At 38.4% G+C, this 19616-nt stretch overlaps 1 protein-coding gene across 1 annotated transcript; it reads left to right on the top strand.

Annotated features, from left to right (window-relative positions):
• Positions 1-851: 851 nt before the first annotated feature.
• On the top strand, positions 852-19326 carry wdfy2 (WD repeat and FYVE domain containing 2). Its single transcript, XM_042494883.1, has 12 exons — positions 852-1137; positions 5923-5990; positions 7084-7157; positions 8025-8079; positions 9448-9598; positions 11090-11202; positions 12678-12804; positions 13573-13678; positions 15198-15299; positions 16253-16383; positions 16493-16601; positions 17939-19326. Exons 1-12 carry the CDS (start codon positions 1001-1003, stop codon positions 17966-17968), a joined length of 1203 nt encoding a protein of 400 aa, XP_042350817.1. The 5' UTR covers positions 852-1000; the 3' UTR covers positions 17969-19326.
• Positions 19327-19616: the final 290 nt, after the last annotated feature.

The following is a 19616-nucleotide window of genomic DNA, read 5'->3' as shown; positions in this document are numbered from 1 at the left end:
TAATTGCTCATATAAAGGGTGTCATTCAAGAAAATGGCTGATAAATATAAAAAATTAGCAACCATTTAATTTTTATTAATTTAAGATTCATCTGATAACACTTTTAAATGTTATTGCAAAAATCTTCCTGGATTGCGCTATGATTAAAAAAATGAATAAATAAAATACATTTAAGTGAAATAAAAATGAAATCCCAATAAAATACATTAAGATAAATAAATAATAATAATAATAAATTAAATAAATCTTTTTTATTTATTTTTGTACAGTATGTCTTTTTTCTAATCAGAAAAGTGTCATAGTATAGTATAGTATAGCATGTCGTTCAAAAAATCATACAAATGTTACAGTTGCCTTTGTCATTCAAAAAAAATAAGGAGAATGTCATAGTACAGCATTTATGATTATTTAATATGTTGTTGGGTTTTTAATTCTTGCCTTTTTATGATGTTTTGTCATCCATGGGTGCTTTTTTGTATGTTTTTCTTGTGTTTTTGAATTTATCTGCTGTTTTGTTCTTTCTGTAGCCTTGACGTACTTTGAAGACTTGTCAAGAAAAGGGCTATATCAATAAATGTATTATTATTACTTTTAAAAAAAAACAACAACACAAAACCTCATTTTGTGAGCCGAAAGTTACACTAGACTGGGAAAAAAAAAGTTTACAAAATCTTAATCAGAGATGACGCTTCAGTTTTGAAAATACAACAGCAAAGGTTTTATGGGAAGTTTTATTTTTTTTGACAGGAAACGCTTTGTGTGTCGTGTGCTTGCGTGCGTGCGTGCGTGCGTGCGTGTGTGTGTGTGTGTGTGTGTGTGTGTGTGTGTGTGTGTGTGTGTGTCAGCTGACAGGCAGCATCTCTGGCCGCCGTCACAACACCGTGTGCTGCCTGCTGACAGCTAGCAAGCAGCGCGTAGCCGAGGCTCCGCCGTCGGACCGGGGGAGGGTTATGTTTCCCGGAGCCAGAACCGTAGACGGAGGTTTGTGCACCACCGACTCATGGCGGCCGAAATCCAGCCCCAACCGCAGGCTCGGAAGCCATGTCTGCTGAGCAAAATCGAGGCTTTCCAAGATGTAGTGAGCACCGCGGTCATCATTCCCAAGGAAGACGGTGTTATCAGCGTGTCCGAGGACAGGTAAGCTTTGGCTACAAAATAACATCCAAATCCTCTTTTGTAACGGTCGCTTTTCTTGCTTTCACCGGATCGATTTCTCCTGTCAGTCATTGATCAAGCTAACGTTTATACCGCTCGTGGCTCAGCCGTTGGTATGTAGAATCAGACCAACGGTTAAAGCTGAAAACACACCGCGACGTTTCTATAAAAGTGTCAGCTGACACGAGTCATTTCAGCGTATTACATGGTAATAAACTACACTATGCTCTTTGGCTTTCTTAATAACGTTAACCGATTCACTTAACGTATGTAAAAATACACAATTTTGCAAATATAACTCCTGTTTATAAACATGTAATAGCTGCTAACATTAGCATGCTAGCTATCAAAAACAAACCCATTCAGGCAAACGAAAGCTCTGTAAGGGACTGTTCGTTATTTATGAGCAGTGTTGGGAGAAACCAGTAATTAAATTACAAAATAAACGTAATTGTATTCAGTTACAAGAAAAATGATTAAACTGTAGTTATAAGACTTACATTAGTCTATCAGCATGTTACATGTTAATAAACTACACTATGCTTTTTGGCTTTCTTTATATCGTTAACCAACACACAAAAATGCACAATTTTTCAAACTTAACTCTTTGTTATGATAATTTAATAGCTGCTAACATTAGCATGCTAGCTATCAAAAACAAACCCATTCAGGAAAACAAAAGTTTTTTAAGGGACAGTTATTTATGAGCAGTGCTGGAAGAAACTAAGAATTAAATTAGAAATTAAATGTAATTGTAATCAGTTACAAGAAACATAAGTAAAATTTTGTTATTAGACTTACATTAGTCATATCAGCATGTTACATGTTAATAAACTACACTATGCTCTTTGGCTTTTTTTATATCGTTAACCAACACACTTATGTAAAAATACACAATTTTTCAAATTTAACTCTTTGTTATGGTCATTTAATAGCTGCTAACATTAGCGTGCTAGCTATCAAAAACAAACCCATTCAGGAAAACAAAAGCTCTTTGAGGGACTGTTCATAATTTATGAGCCATGCTGTTAGAAAACAGCAATTACGTTACAAAATGAATGTAATTTTAATTAGTTACAGTTACTGAGAGAAACCGCATACTTTGTATTTAGTTTACTCCCTTTTTAAAGGAAACAAGCCTTCAGGTTTGGAGGGCATGTTTTCTTTAAAATGTTCCAAAATTACACCATTTATTATAGCCAGAAACTTAACAAACAGAAATTATCATTGGATTTTCAAATTTCCAATGGTCCTTGAACACATTATGTGGGACAATTGCTTTTGTCAGAAAAAAACAAAAACATAATCAAATCTGAGTAAAAATAATAATCATCAAAATCAGTTTATTTTACACATCTTAATGAAAATTTTGGCAAAAATAAGTCGTTTGTTCCAATTAACCAGCATGCATGACAAGTGTTTTTTTTTTTTTATTTTAATTTTAAAACTCCAGGAATTGATCTTCAACTTTTAACTTTCAAATATCAAACAGTAAGTTTTTAAAAATCTAACAACTACATTTTGATGGAGTGATGGTCATGCATTTTTCCAAGTCACTCAGGGAGGCTTAAGGAAAAATGTTTGTAGCTTTGGGGAAACAAACAAAGTCTAAACCCAGCCCCCCCTAACAAATAAACAACAGTCTCTAAGCAGTTTGGGTTATTTGTGTTTGACATTTTATGACACAAAGAGCAAGTTAAACATGAGTCTGCCTTCCAAAACAAAGTTTCTCAACCTTTCTCAAGACCCAAAACAGGTCACTAGTTGAAATAACACTTTCATTTCTCCCCTCATTCTCCCAGTCTAACACACGCCTGAGGCTGGCTGTCTGTGTGTGTTTCTGTTGGTTGCCAAGTATGTATTTCCAGTCTATTGACATCTGCAAATGCTTGAGGGCGTATGTGATCTCCACATGTTCAAAGGTTGCATGGCCTGTCATACCTGTGTAATCTCAGCGACTTTACCCATTCATGTTCTGTTTTATTGAATTGCTCATATTGAGGATCAGAATCAGGTTTATGACAAAGTTGGTTTTCAAATACTAGGGATTTGCCTTGGTATTTTGGCGCATAACAGTCCAAATAAACATTGTAAGAAAAAAAGAAAAAACGCAAGAACCCAGTCAAAAATCTTGAATATAAAATTTAAAAAAAAATACAATGAAAAAGTAAAAATATATCACAAATATGGTATAGTCTAGATGATTTCTACTCATAAAACTTTATTTTTTCTTTCAGGAAAATGTTGAAAATCTGAACTGAGCTACTGCTTACAGGGTTTTTGTATTTGCTTAAAATAGTTAGAGTTTGGATTACTTCTTTAAGCTTCTAGGTTTTTTTTAATATCAGCAAAACTTGTTTCCTGTTTTTTGTTGTATTTTGTTTTATTATGCAAATAAATAAATCAATTATATCAAACATTACATCTTTTGGCGACCCAACATTTGACATTGATTATCTTAACTTTTTCACAGAAAGAAAAAAAGGAATGTTTTTTTGTTATAATAAACATTTGAGCAAAATAAAATTGTCTGCAAAATAAAATTTTCCCCATTACATTTTGGTTATTAGAAAACTAGCCATAACTTCACTCTGAGTGGCAATGAAAAATTCTTAAAAAGTCTTAAATCTACTTTGCCTTAAGCTGCAGGAACCTTACATAACTTTGGAGACTATCATCATAGAGAGTATCATTTCAGAAAGCTCCAACTCCAGTTCCTCCTGTGTTTCTTTAGCAGAGACAGGATTGTAAACAGGTTAATGCCTTTCAAAATGGCAGAGAAATCTTGAAACCACTTATTAAATATTTCCACATTTGTATGGAAAATTATCATTGGATTTTCAAATTTCCAATAGTCCTTGAACACATTATATGGAACGAACACTTCTGTGAGAAGAAAACATAACTAAATCTGAGCTTAAAATAGGGCTATTTCATAAAAATCACTTCATTCTACATATCTCATTTCAAAACTGACTGATGAAATATTTCCACAGTTTTACAGAAATATTGGCGTTTAGGATCCTGAAGATAATTTCCAGCATGAGATAGGAAATGTGCTGCATTGGATAACTAATTTACCTCCCAAAAAGTCAAAGCTTTATAGCACATAACTTCAGTGTAAGCCCACATTTTTCTTGCTTCTTGGCTTTTGTAGAGTGTTCTCAGACAGCCATTGAGAGGAACTAAAAATGGACGTCTGCTAACCACTCAGAGTTGCTCAGTTCAGTGACCTTTTCCGAAAACGGTCAACATCAGATCTGAGCAAATAGAACTGCAGCTGAACTGACCCATGACTTAGCCAGTGCATATCTGAGGGGTAGAATACCATGAAGGTTTGGAGTTAAGTTTCACTTAATAACTTATTTATCACTAACAGGACAGCAAATATTATTGTGGAGGTGTCAATCAATTCAAAACACCATTGCCTCAATTAATTGTATTTCCTACCTCCTTAATGTGGAGTCTACTTGTTTTTCTGAATTAATGAGAATATTATCTACGAGTTCTGCCTGTATTTTCTTAATCTATGGTGGGTATTATGATGTCAGTTGGGAAAAAAGGTTTGTTTTTTTTGTCATAAAATAGACCAAATAAACAAAATCTAAAGAAATTTTTAAGAGAACAATTTCTGGGGGGTATTTTTGGGGTGCACTGCCTTGAGGCAACACTGTACTATAATGGTAAGTAGTGGAAAATAAAGTTATTGTTTCAAATTTGAAGTAAATTTGTTGGAAAAACACATGCAAAATACTCAATAGCCTCAATAGGTTACAATGCATACCATTTGAAATGTAAAAACATTAGAAAATAATTCATTTCATAAGACTGCATATCTGCAGACAACATTATACCATCGTGGAACAACCTGTTGGAATATTTCATCTAACTTTGCAAGAACCATTTAACAAAACAAACTAACATTACCTTCTGCAAAATAAGAAAGTTGTGTCAAATTCCAGTGCTTGATCATTGGTGCTTCATTTAAATGCTGTTTTCAGTTTCATGAGTGTCTGTCAGTCTCCTGTGTCTTTCTTGACACAACTAACATCAAATTTATTTACATTAAATTGTAGAGATTTAAAATTATGATGACTGGTATGCTTTGAACAGCATATATACCTAAATACACACTACCAAATGTCATGGTGAATCCATACTGGTGTGGTGTTGCCTCAAGGCAGCTTTTGCACTTTCACAAGTTTCCATTACTGAATTAGCAAATAAAGTACATTATACTGTTAGAAATTAAGCTTTACTCACATATCACTGTGAATCTTTTTTTTTCCAGACTGAAAAGGGACAGGAAATGACATTTTCAGACAATCTGTGTGGGAACAAATAACTGAGCTGATCCTTGTTAGAAAGTCTGCAAAAAAAGGGATTCAGCATGGCCTCCAGAGAGCCATGTGACAAATTTAAACACTGCTATTGGTTCCTTATGGTCCTGCCTCTTCATCAGAGTTTTGCATCATAACTGGGGATATACTGTGTGTGTGTGTGTGTGTGTGTGTGTGTGTGTGTGTGTGTGTGTGTGTGTTGTGTGTGTGTGTGTGTGGTGTGTGTAAAAGGCCTAAAATTGTACATAGTACCATAGAGGGTTAATAAATAAGATTATCCTGTTAATTAAGAAATACAATAATTTTTACAATAAAACTGTGTTTATAAAACTGTGTTTATTAAAGAAATCTTTTCGCAGTGTTATTGCAGAATACAAACCATTGAGAATTAAGTGTTTCGCCAAAACGTTATGGTTTCACCCCACAGGACGATTCGGGTATGGCTGAAGAGAGACAGCGGTCAGTACTGGCCCAGTGTCTACCACACAATGTCAAGTAAGTATTGTTGATTGCTTTTTTACCTGTGTGCCTTATAAATAAGCTTGATTTGATTTTGTATGTACATTTTTTGTGTTTATACTGTTTGATTAATGACCTTTGTTTAAATGCAACACCTAAAAACAAAGGCAACGACTGTGTTTGAATAAGCTGAATGATTGGCTTGTTCAGTGTAATCAAATAAGTTTTAAATATGTATGAGTAAATCCAAATGTCTTGGAGCAAGCCTGTTCATTCCTGTTTTTGTTCACTCTTCCTCTGTGTTTGGTTTAATTCTGTATGAGCATCTCTCCCCATCACGACCAAAATAATGAATTACACAGACTCCATTGCTCGGGATGACACGACAGCGTGGCGTTTACATGCTCCTGAAATGAGATTCAGCGCCTGAGCTCCTGTAGGATGGTTCACTCGCCTCTCTGTAGTGCTGCAGTGCTACACGTCTGTGACACTGTTTTGTCCTTGTTTCTCAATAGTTGTGCAACTGAAGGAAATCCCATGCTGCCATCAGCAAGATCTGCAGCTTGCAACAACAGCGCCAGAGGCAGCGTATATTAGACGTTGTCATTCACTAATAGAAAAAGTGAAACTGCAAAAGATGAAACAGTAATCACTACTATAGTGTTTCTTTTATTTGAAAAAAAGATTCAGTTTTTATATCAGGAAAAATGGATTAAAAATTGAAACTTCGCTAACTTAGAATGAGCTGTTTGGTGCAAGGTGAGTATAAGCCAAACACGTGTTTTCTTGTCAGTCACAGTTGTGAGCAGACTCTCCGTGATGAGCAGCATGGGAAAAACACAGATTTTTTTTTTGCTTTATTCTATTCTATCTTCTCTTTGACAGAAATGTCTAAATTATCTACTGTGTATGAATTTTGGAGGTTATTTTCACTACATTATATCAGCCAAACCAGAGGAGGTTCTTTAGAGATTTGTACTTTCTCAAACTGAAAAAAAAAACATTGTGGCTTTTGTCTACATGTAAAAAAAATAGCAATTTAGACTGGAGAGTTTCCCAAACTAACAATAACACGCACACATTGAGGCACAGTGTTCACTATTATTCTTGAATGTCTTTGTGCCTCCAGCTCAGTGCTCCTGTATGTCCTTTAACCCAGAGACCAGGCGGCTGTCCGTGGGGATGGACACTGGAAGTATCTGCGTGAGTCCAAACACAACCCTCCGGCCTTTTTTTCTTTACACTCACTCAGCTGAAGACTGTTTGCTTTTCTTTGAAGGCTGCATGTCGTCTCTGTTGGTTGTATTTATGTTTGCAGGAAGATCTTGTGATATTTACCATCTACCTTTTGGCACATAAAGTGGAAGACAGCTTTGACTGTATGTATTTTGGCTGTTGGCTGCTCTCCTGCTTATTAAATGGAACAAGAGCTTTGTCAGGTCGCGTTGAACTATCAAGAAAAAAGGACTACTCTGACACTCAGTTGTACTGTAATGTACCAGACTGGCCTTTACAACACAGTACAGCCCAGTCTATTCTGAGATGCAGCATTTCTTTAAACACTTTTTGTTTAGTTGTTTGAGAATTTCACAGTGGGAGTTGTTTGCTTTGGAACAAATTGACCAAACACAAAGTCAGACCGTAACAATAACAAAACATTTTCAAGAATTTTCATCTCAGAGCAAACTTAAAACTGTAAGTTAAGTGTTTTATCGTGGGCGTTGGCCTGAGAGGAAATATGCCGTCAGACCAAGAGCTGTTCTTCTTTTCACAGGCCCATGCAAAGGCCTGCATTATTTTTCACAGAAGTAATTTGTATTTGTGTTTTTAGAAAGATACGAGATGTTTTATCTGTCTGCAGGATGAACACCTACACAGTCACGCTTTTAGAAAAGCTGAGACTTTTTCAAAAGGCTTGTGTGATGTTCAAGTGTTACTACGTACATACTGAAATTATATTTATAATTTAATCATTTAACAGAATTTGTTTGCCATTCATAGATTAACTTGAAAACCTCATCCACTGCCCTCTGTCGCTGTGAATATTTATTTCTTCTTCCTGTCTTTTAGGAGTTCATCCTGTCAGAAGACTACAATAAGATGACTCCAGCTAGCACCTACCAGGGTGAGACAGGAAGTGTGTGTGTGTGTGTGTGTGTGTGTGTGTGTGTGTGTGTGTGTGTGTGTGTGTGTGTGTGTGTGTGTGTGTGTATGTGTATGAATCAGTCACACATGTCTGGAAGAGAACCATAGGATTGTTGGTTTGTACATACGTGAGGTCTTTCAGCTCCTATAGACAGGAAGTCTGATTTTGGTTACTCCTAGTGATGGTGCCAGAGAGGAGACTGAGACTATCTCATTGAATGATTAAAATATGCAATAAAAATCTTGACATAGACACAATAGGTTGCCCCATTCAAACAATTTATAACTTCTCTTTTGTCCCTTTTTAAAAGAACCATAAACCTGGAATTGCCCATGTATCATGTATATAATTTAGTTTTATTTGTACTTGGACATAAAGGGTCTTTTGAAGACAAAAATCTGACTGTCTGATACGTGCGGACACCGAGTAATGACGTCATTTCCATTCATTGTGTCGTACCTTCAGGTATAACATCCAAGTGTATTTTAAAGTATGAAACTGACCTGATTTCCATCCCTAATGGTCACAAAGACTAGAAGCGGATCGATAGAGAGATTCGTTCCTCTCTTGCTCTCAAACTCAGACCAATCTCAGATCTTTCCGATGGATTTAAAAGCGTTTCTCAATTCCCATCCGTACTCATTACTCCTCGTTGCTCTGAAAGCTTATTTCTTAAAAGTTGCTAAAATTCTGCATTTCTTTGAAAACAGTGGACCATATTATTTATCACTGTATATGTGTTGTAACCCAGGGAGTTTCAGGACAATTCACTGCTGATAAAGTCTGCTCAGCTCTGTGTGCTGAAGGCTTTGAAAACTATAGCCTGAGGAATGTTTGTTTCTCTGGCGGTTTTCATAATTCATTTCTTTCTTTTGAGTTTAACTCGCTCAGAAATAACTGGACCAGAGCGCCGCTGATCGATCTTTACACGTCTCCTCTGCAGAGCAGACTGCATTAGATGAGTTTGTATTGTATGGATGCTCATATAAGCCTTTGAAAAATGGAGTCTTAGATGAATGCAGTGTAATTCATATAGCTGACCTTTCATGGTTTGTGTTCCTCTGATCTTATGTGAAGAAGCGCATCACATGTTGTCTCATGAGTGACTGTGTTTACTGTGAAAGCAGCTTTCCCTTCATTTGTCGGTCAGATCTCTCCATAAAGAAGGCAGTTACACATTATTTTTATCCCCAAAATAGGCTGTTAAATGTGTATTTTTGTGCAATTCCAGCATACTAGAGATGTTGAAAATTATTGAGCAAAGATTTCTGAGTCGGCTCCTGCACTGCGACTGAATTGATTTTGAAATCGTGTGCGATTTCTGTGTTTTTTCTCCGTTGCCTGCAGCTCATCAGGGCAGAGTGACGGTGGTGCTGTTTGTGTTGGAGATGGAGTGGCTCCTGAGCACCGGCCAGGACAAAAACTTCAACTGGCACTGCTCAGAGAGCGGCCAGCAGCTGGGGACGTATCGCACCGCCGCCTGGGTTACAGGACTACAGTATCCTTTAATGCCCCCCCCCACCCTTCCTCCTCCTGGCCTGTTTGCTGTCTTGATTTGTCGGCCACTTGGCCCTCAGAGTGCGCTCGATGAACTTGACAGCTCAGCTTCCTGCTAAATGGAGTGGAGTCCGAGGACATAACAGAGTGGGAAGTGACGAGCCATCTTTGGTGCTGCAGACTGTGAAAAATCTCTCGGCTTTTTATTATGACAACACAAGTCTATTTTAAGGCCGCTGCAACAGAAGACAGGGCAATTGAGATTTGAGATTAGCTCCCAGTTAGTTTGTACTAATGGGAAAGGGCTAACAATAGGCATCAGTCATGCTGTTGTCAGGGAAACCGTCTGAGTAGGTTTCAGTAATGGGCAGATGAAAGGATGTGAGTGCTCAGCAGCGACACTGATCCATACCAATGAGCCCGCCGTGAGGTCATCAGACTGCTGGTATCCTGCTAGCCTCCTCATGCTAACCTGTGGCATGAACACAGCAGTGATGTGTTTGTAATGAGCTTGTGAATAGGTAACATTTTGAACAGTCAATGTCTTTTAGAAATTTACGTTAAAGGGACAGTTCAGCCCCAAATCTAAAAATGCATATTTTCCCTCTTACCTGTAGTGCTATTTATCAGAGTTGCAGAGTGTCGGAGATATCAGCCGTAAAGATGTCTGCCCTCTCTCTTATACCATGTAACTGAATGGCACTTATATTGTGGTACTTAAATCACCAAAAACTCAAAACTCATCAGCAATGACCTGCTTACTCAAGAGATATGTCAGACCTCGTTGTGAGCAGTTTCATGTAGGAACTATTTTCTTTCTATTGCACTACACCAGCCACCATTCTGGCATCTTGGGGAAACTTTTAACATTTCTCATATGCACAACAGTAATTCTTGTGAAAGGAAACAGCCCTATCTGCATGTTCCAGATTATGTTATTTCAATAAAACATCCATTTTTCTGTTTTTACTCAATTCCCAAATATTGTCAATAGTTGATAAAAATGTCATAGGTTTACAGCACTGGTAACAACACAGAGAATATAATGTTGGGTTTCCAGAGAGAGAGAAAGAAAAGTGGAAACTCCAGTAATTACATTTGTATTGTTGTTTTTTGGAGACAGATTTAGATTGGACTGCAGAATTAGGTTTTTCCTTGTGCAGTCGTTTTTCTTTTCCACAGTGCGGACAGTGTTGTCGTGATTTTGGTCTGAAGTGACTGAACCAGGTCAGAGGAGGACTCTGACTAAACGGCCAGTGGAAGAGCTAACAGTCGTCCACTTTACTGCCACTACAAAGAGCAGTGACTTAAATCTTTCATGATATAGTTTTACACACCCATAAAACCATTTAGTCCACTGTGTAGCTCAGCTGATGCGCTGACATTGCAGTGTGTGATTTTGGTCCACTAACAGATAAAGATCCAAATGAGCGCATCGATTGTTTTTCAACAGGACGCCGTTTCTTCTACTTTGACCTTAATTCTGTCCCAGGTTTGATGTGGAGACCAGACACGCCTTCGTAGGAGACCAGTCTGGTCAGGTGACCATCCTGAAGCTGGAGCAGGACAGCTGCAGCCTGGTCACCACTTTCAAGGGACACACTGGTACTACACACACACACACACACACACTAGTGCTGAATTAATTAATCAGTCAGTCGATCAATTTGCTGCATCTCTCTGCCAGTGTAAATTTAACACCCTTGGGTTTTGGACTGTCGTCCAAGAAAGACAAAACATTTCAAATGTCACGTCAAACTATAATGATTCCTGGCATTTTATAGACTTAACGATCATTATATCAATCGATAGCATAATCACAGGATTGATCCACACTGAAAGTAATCGTTATTTGCAGCCCTACCACGCACATTAATGACGCTATATTGTTGTAAATGAGCTACAACATGGTGAATAAATAAGGCTTTTTGGGTTTTTGCTTTTATTCAGATGTTGTCTCATGAACCCTAAATAATTGGTTACCTAAATTGCCTTGCAGCTACATCTCAGATAGTTTTTGCTTTCTGCTCCGTTATTACTTTGTGAGAATAAATAAGTATCTTCCTTGTTTGCCTCGTGGGTTGCTTGTTTTTTATTCTGCTGATATAAGAGACAAAAGCTGATTCTGAATGCAAATGATTAAAACTTGAATTTTGCAACACTTCTGGTGATTGTTTATATCTACAAAATAGGCTTCTCTAAACCATGTCACATCTTAATGAAACATCTGCAGAAATGTATGAGCCGGGTACAGAAGCTTATCACGTGGTTAAAAAAGGATAAAGGAAGAGGACAATAAAATCTTTGTGCTTTAAAGATTTCTTTTATATTTAAAGGCTCCTCACATAAACCACCACGGTTCATGCAACAGCTGCATTAAACTCGCATAATGCTTGAAGCTCGTGGCCTCTGTCAACTGCTGTTGTTCTCCGGCAGATTGCAGATTTATTGAACCAATTAAGAAGTCATTTAGGGGCCCTGTGGTTCCAAATGTTTAAGAAAATCTTCTGCGTTTTTGAAATGTGTTTCAACAATGCAGGCAGTGACAAATGTCTTTTGCAGTGTCTTAAATAGGATTTAAAGTCTTTAACTACAAAGAGTTCAAGGATAAGGAAACATTATAATTAGTTTAACAAGCGGGGATAAAAGATATTGAATTTAGTGAAAGGATATTTTGTCACGTTGAGGTTTTTATTGAAATATTTCTTCTGAAATATTAGAAAGAGACGACATGCAAACAGATGATATTTCCAAGTATCAGTTCAGTACATTAATCTTTAACACATGAAACCAGTTAACGAGGAAAAACAGTGTTAAAACTAAATGAAACAAGCCTTCTGAGAACCAGTGCGTGACAAGCGGGGGAAGCTAACCCAGTGCATAAACGTATCAATGTGGGCGGTGTGCACAGGCCTTGGCCTGATGCTCGTCCCTCTTAGTTGACCTTTGTTTATGAGAGTGACTTTGTTCTGCTGATGTGTTTCACTGCTGTCTCTGTGTGTGTGTGTGTGTGTGTGTGTGTGTGTGTGTGTGTGTGTGTGTGTGTGCGTGCGTGCGTGCGTGCGTGCGTTTTGCTCCAGGTAATGTGACGGCCCTGTGTTGGGACCCGGTCCAGAGGGTGCTGTTCTCCGGCAGCTCAGACCACTCCATCATCATGTGGGACATCGGAGGGCGCAAAGGCACGGCCATCGAACTGCAGGGACACAAGTAAGAATCACGCTCTCTGTGTTCTTGTGTTACGGAGCTGCAACCAGTAGCCTTATAGCTTATAGCAGTCCACAGAAATTTCCCCGTCCTTTGGAGGTTACAGTATTTGCATTGTGAGGCTGAAATTTGGCAGGAAGGTCGCAGCTATTGCGAAATCGCGCTTTTTTTGTTGCAAACCAGTATGCCTCTAAACCTAAATCAAACTATAGCTATGCTTTTATGCTAAGCAAAACTGCCAAATATGCTCGCTGCAACTTTCCAAATGATTGGATCGCCTGCCCTTCTCTGTTGTACAACATTGCAAAATCAATATCTTTGGGTTTTAAACTATTGGTCAGACAAAACAGTGATTTATCTTGGGTTTTAGGAACTTGAGATGGACATTTTTCACTCTTTTTGACATTTCATAGGCAACCACATAGAACCACGAATGCGTTCAAACTTTGATAACAGAATAAATCGGGTCTTTACTCAGAAATGAGTCCAATATGTAAAGCTTATATCAGCAAGTCTAAAGCCGGCAAAGTCTGAACAGGGGCCATCTGTTACACTGTCAAAGTCACAAAAGAAAAAGTTCTTTTTTCAGTTGTTTTGTTGCAAAGTGTGATTTGAGTGCAAAGTTTTAAAAAAGCATTTCGCAGATAAACCACTGATGATAATGTCAACATGCTGAGACACCAACTCCTCACTTTTTAGTTCAGCTGCTTGCCTGATTTGTTATCCAACATTTGTGTGTGTGTGTGTGTGTGTGCTCACCGATCCCCACAGTGACAAAGTTCAGGGCTTGTGCTACGCCTCGCACACTCGTCAGCTCATCTCCTGCAGCGCAGATGGAGGCATGGTCATCTGGAACATGGACGTAACACGACAAGAGGTGAGAGAGAGCAACATCAACCCAAAGCACAAACACACACTCAAACTCAATCTGTGAGCTGTGACTCATTGTGTAGAAAAACTGGTAAAATACAGAATGTGTCATGAGCACCGTGTGTTTTCAGGTCTGTTTACGCACGTGCGATACTGTGATACAGATCAGTGTGTTAGCAAGTGCAGATGTTTACGCTCCCTTGCACTCTAAAACAAATTCTCTTAGAGATCCATGAAAAGTCACCAGATTAGCAGAATGATCTTTGATTTTCTCTCTCACAAACACACACAGCCTGGCTTTAAAGCCCTCTCCTCTCCCTCTGAGCTCCGCCAGTCTCCACACAGTTAGTTTGGATTTTACAGCTTCTTTGTTTATACCGAGTCACTTTTATCGTGCCTCAGTTTCACTCTGTTGTGCCCCAGCCTCTGTTGTTCTGCCCAAATTCACAGGAGACACAGAGGGTTGAGGTGGATCAATAAACTGTTTTTTGTCAAGAAATAGTTCTAATGCCTAAATCCCCCTATAACTAGAACTAGTCATTTTTTCTTCTGTTGTGTAGGAATTTAACAAATATGATACAGTACATTGTGTTAATGAGTGAGGCGATATAGGCTATTCACATCCTGAGTTTAATACAGAGACATGAGATTAAAGTCCCTTTCCCACTGGACAAACAACCCACTAACATCTGGCTTTGTATTAATTGGAAAGGTTACAATTAGGAATCACTCTCAGGACAAATGATTCTGCAGTAGTCAGGGGTATTTATCAGCTCCAGCACCGATCGGCTCGGCTGTGATGGAAAGACAACATCTGGTCGACATGCTAACTTTCACTCCTTTTCCGTCCACAAAATTCTGTCCACCTCGATCCAAGCAGAGCTCAAACATTGCTCAAAATTAGTTGTGCCAAGTTTTAAAAAAGTGACTGAATAAATAACAGATTAATAGAAGACGTATCTACCATAAAATTTTCACTGACCTCCATGCTGCTTTCTACTGTTTACTAACCTGTTTTCTGGCACATTCATGATGCAGAATGTGACAAACTAGACCAGAAAAAACCCTAAAGGCACTTGTCTTGTCTGCTGGCAATGGAAAAGGAGTCACTATTGCTTATTTTTAAGGGGGTTTTCCTGCATCAAAAAAAGAAAGAAAGAAAAACGCATATGGAAGATCATTTTTTTAGAAGCAGGGTTTAGTAATGATATTCACCTCCAACTCAGGAAGAAGGCAAAAGGCATATTTCTAAAAATGTTGTGGTATTTCTATTATCACTCTTTTTCCCAAAGAAGTTATGAAGCTATGATAACATTGACTTCTGTGTTCTACAGTATTTTTTTTCTATTATCTAGCAAAATTGCTTTACATGTCCAGGTTTTAAAAATATGACAATAACTTTTTTTCAGGGGTATTAAATTGTGCTTTATTTACATATATTTTGTCTCAATATTTGGAGTCATAATATGAAATAGGCAACTCTAAAAAGAGGAAGTTTGTAATTTTAAAACTGTGTGTTTGCTCAGACCCCAGAGTGGTTGGACAGTGACTCGTGTCAGAAGTGTGAGCAGCCTTTCTTCTGGAACTTCAAACAGATGTGGGACAGTAAGAAGATTGGCCTTCGACAGGTACTCTGCCATCCTGTTACTAACATTTAATCATTCATATTACTTCTGTATGAGTTCCAGTATTATAAATCACTAAACATTAAAACACAGTTTAAATGTCAGCTGGATTCAGTGATCAGTAGCTCGACTAAACCCTGTAAATCATCCCAAACGACTTTCCAGGAAACATACACAACTCCTTTTGCACTAATGGCCTGCAAATGTCCTGTAGCTGTTTTATTGCCTTAATCTCAAAAACAATTGTACTTATTTCAAGCGTCCATGTGCAAGAGTTCATGGACACAGTTATAGCCATTTTTCAACAGTACAGCAATCATTTGGGACTCTCTGTTGCAGGGACCAAACACATCTCACAGTAATGTTGGTGTTTCTGGAGATGAAGTGTTTTGGTTTCATTTGCTCTTAAAAATAGTAAATCTTTAAGGCACAAAAAAGCCAAATACAACTGAGGATGGCACCATTAATGCAGCACTGGACGACTGGACAATTGCTGGTCTGTTCTTATTTTCTTCAATATCTGTGATATAGAATGAGCAAAGACATTTAATGCATGCAGTTTTTCCAAATGCAACCGTTATTTTTACCGTACGATATCTTACGGTAAAAAAACAGATATTTGAAGTTGTATTTGAAAACCTGAATAGAAGCTTTAGTTGTAAAAAAAAAAAAAAGAAACAAAAAGAACATAAAATAAAATTTAAAAAAACCTGGAAATTGATACGAACCTAAAAAGTTGATTATTTAGTTTAAAAGTAATAAAAATTGAAAAGATATTTCTTAATTATATAGATTTACTATGCTGTCACTGCATTTGTTGTAAATTTTAAAATGATTTGCGAATCGATGATGCTGGTCCACCTCTGGTTGCTAGGATACTACAAAAGATTTGCGGTAAGTGATGCGACTGTTGCTAATCGAAGCTGACGTGTTTACATCCTTCCTGTGTCCCTCAGCACCACTGCAGGAAGTGCGGCCAGGCCGTGTGCGGCAAGTGTTCGTCCAAACGCTCCACCATCCCCCTCATGGGCTTCGAGTTCGAGGTGCGCGTGTGTGACAGCTGCCACGAGTCCATCACTGACGAGGAGTGAGTAACAATCAGCCTCTGTTGTGTCCACATACTGATCCTTTGTGCTCTCGGCTGTCCGAGCGCTCGCACAGTTTAAGTAACCAGCGTTTCCCTTTGTGTGTTCCAGTCGAGCGCCCACAGCCACCTTCCACGACAGCAAGCACAGCATTGTTTACATGCACTATGAGCCCACCACTGGAAATCTGCTCACCTCTGGCACCGACAAGGTTATCAAGGTCTGCACAGAAACAAACAGAATCTGTTGTATTCGCGAGTCTCAGATAAGACGTGAGCGGACACAGTAACATTAGTGGGTCAGTCCTGAGCAGGCTGACTTTAACTCTGCAGAGAAGGTTAGGTTTGTTGTCCTTTTTTCTTTTTTGATCTCATATTTAGCATTATTAAAACCAGATAAACCAGCCAGAAAGTCCGCACTTGACCCCCCATCTGTGCATTATGTATGTATCCTGTCGTGTTAAAAGGACACCTGTTGGGCTTTTTCACAATTTCTGTCATTTATATGATGTTACAGTGACAGATGATCATATTGAACATGGACAAATTTGAAATAATGTGGTGAACATGTATACAGTAATCCCTTGGAGCAAAAACCTCAGACTGTTCTGAATGCTCTCTTTCCAAAGCTTTTTAATACTTTCTACAGAGTTCTCTATATGGTCATCTGTTTTTAGGCATGTTTTTGCTAGTGTTTACATTGCAACGATTTTAGATCATATTCATGCCTGAACCAGCTGTGTGTAAAAGCTTTCATTGGTGATTTTTCAACATAGAAAGTGCAGCTATTCTCTGTTACAGTCATTCCCCAACTGCAACAGAGTGCTGCAGGAATAAGTCCTAAAACCTGGGAGATGACTCTGCATTTTAGCACTCCTCTCTGTAGTTAACACAAGTTTAGGAGACATTCATGTTTTGCTCTACGATATTAAAGATGTCAGTAAATAGCCCACCCGTGAATTTTAAAGCTTTTACATGTCTTAAAGAAGGCAGCTGGGGCGGTGACGATGAAGTCAAGGGGTCGTGGTGTAGTTCGTTTATGGGCTAACGTTTGCGTGTCACTTCTAGCAATTACATCGACATTTCAAAAATTTGCCAAAGAGCTTATTTTCTGCAATAATCTGAAATCCAATGTAAAAATCCCATTAACTTTTTGATGAGGGATCCAGGGCAACACTCTCTTTCAAGTCGGCCTTCAACAATAAAACTGTCATCACTGTAGCGCTCTATGATGCTGCAGAGAGGCCTGAAATGCAGATACGGAAGGCACAAAAACGCTGTCCACTCAGAGCCGACTGGGCTTTTTCAGGAAGGGAGCTTGAAGAGACAGGAGCAATAAAACGAATCGTTGCTACATTAATTTAACACGTTATATGTGTCAGATCCAGAAACTTAGAATGTAATGAAATAAACATACTTGACATTGGTCTAAAGTTTTGCAGATGTAGATCATGATGGTTTCATTTCTAATTTTTGTCTGAACTTTTAGAAACAGTCTGCAGAAATGTCTCTTAAGAAGCAGTCAGACAAACTGATTATGTCTCCTGTCTTTCTGCAGCTATGGGACATGACTCCTGTGGTGTCCTGAGGGACGTCTGCGGGCGACCAGCAGTCAGCAGGAGGCTCTGTTCACCAAACTGCGGTGATTTCACGGCAGCAGTCGCACTTGGAAGAGAAAGAGAGGAACACATCCAACAGTATCGATGTCATCTGGATAATATTTAACAGTTATTCAACAACAAGCGGCGGCTGCTGCACGTTCACAGTGAGGACACTGCAGGCTGCTGCAGCCTGGGAGACAGGACAGGCCCCGGCTGACACAAGGTTACAGACGGTTGTGGGTGTTTGTTTGTTTGAAGGGTGCGGGATCTCTCAGTGTGTGTGTGTGTGTGTGTGTGTGTGTGTGTGTGTGTGTCTGTACTGTGTAACTGTTCGTGGGAGGAGTTGAGGACTTTGAATTTATAAGGAATTGAAACACCTTATTTACTTAATTTTCATGCATTCCTGCCAAATTCATACTGGAAACAGCAAGAGAACCTTTTGTGCACTGTGTCAGCGGGTACCGTCAAACCCAAACTTTTTTTTTTTTAAAGATGTGAAGCACGTCATGGAACTGGACCATAACTCACTCACTCAAAAACAAACATTCACGTTTAGCAGAATGCAAATTCTCCACAAGAGGAAGCTATTTGACCATTTCTACACCTGCCGACCGGCACCACCTACAGGAACAGGAAGTAACAGCAGCAGCAGCAGACTTATGTCTTTGCTGCATGATTTGTAGTCTTCAGCTCTTGAAAAAGACTTGTTAACTGCTGTTTTTAAGGTCAAGAATATGGAGGAGACACGGTGACACTTAGAGGAAAGGAGTGTTACATTTTGAAAATGTTTGAAGGAATATTTTACCCCCCAAATGACCATTATCATAACCGTTACATTGAGTTTGTGATTTTATTTTTTCTCACATGCCTCCATGTTAAATGAAGAATCCAAAAACAGAAAATTCTCAATGAATTTAAGTGATAGGGATCCACGTTGAACAGCAGCAAAGCAATATCGAAACATTTGTTTACAAACTCAAACACAACCCCTGCAATATCCAAACACATTTATTTTCACTAAAACCTTTAAAGCTGCACTGAAACTTTCAGGAGAAAGAAGGTGACAAAAACCGTAATTTGATCTCGGTTTGTTTGTGGTGTTGTGCGACTTTAACGTTTCAACGTTTTGTTCAGATTCATTAAAGTCAAACAATAACTGACAGTAACTGATTGAGGCAGCAGTAGACTAGCAGCTCCCTTTCAGTGTAAATGCATGTGTTTGGGAAGTACTGAGCACTGCAGCTTTATCATTGAAATGTGGCGTATATGGTACGAGTCGTGTGAGAGTTTGTAAAACATGTTTTGATATAGTTTTGCCGTCACCTATTTTTTCTGGTTTTGGATTGCGAGAAAAACAAAGTTTTCTTCATTAATACAATGTGACACAGGGTGAATAATTGATATAGAAATGGTCATTTGGGTGCGTGAAGTATTCTTTAAAAATTTAAAAAACATAAAACCTATAAACAAACAGAAGCTAGAAAAACACTGCAGTCAAAACGAAATTTCTGCAGGTAGCACTAGTGTCAACACTGTAGGGCCTGTTGTTGTAAATAGTTTTCATAAGCATATCTACAGTCTCTCTGCAGCTCTTTAATGCTGGTATTTTTGTTTTTGCTAATGGATGCACAGGTT

The sequence above is a fragment of the Plectropomus leopardus genome, chromosome 10 (assembly GCF_008729295.1).
Source record: "Plectropomus leopardus isolate mb chromosome 10, YSFRI_Pleo_2.0, whole genome shotgun sequence".
NCBI lineage: Eukaryota > Metazoa > Chordata > Actinopteri > Perciformes > Serranidae > Plectropomus > Plectropomus leopardus.
Note: the sequence above shows the minus strand (reverse complement) of the source record. Positions and strands in the feature narration are given on the sequence as shown.

Bases quoted from the DNA above. Each gene is read 5' to 3' on its own strand.
- wdfy2 (XM_042494883.1), top strand. From the start codon at position 1,001: ATGGCGGCCGAAATCCAGCCCCAACCGCAGGCTCGGAAGCCATGTCTG. The intron at 7,158-8,024 runs GTGAGTCCAAAC...CCTGTCTTTTAG, and splicing joins TGGACACTGGAAGTATCTGC to GAGTTCATCCTGTCAGAAGA. The intron at 13,679-15,197 runs GTGAGAGAGAGC...GTGTTTGCTCAG, and splicing joins TGGACGTAACACGACAAGAG to ACCCCAGAGTGGTTGGACAG.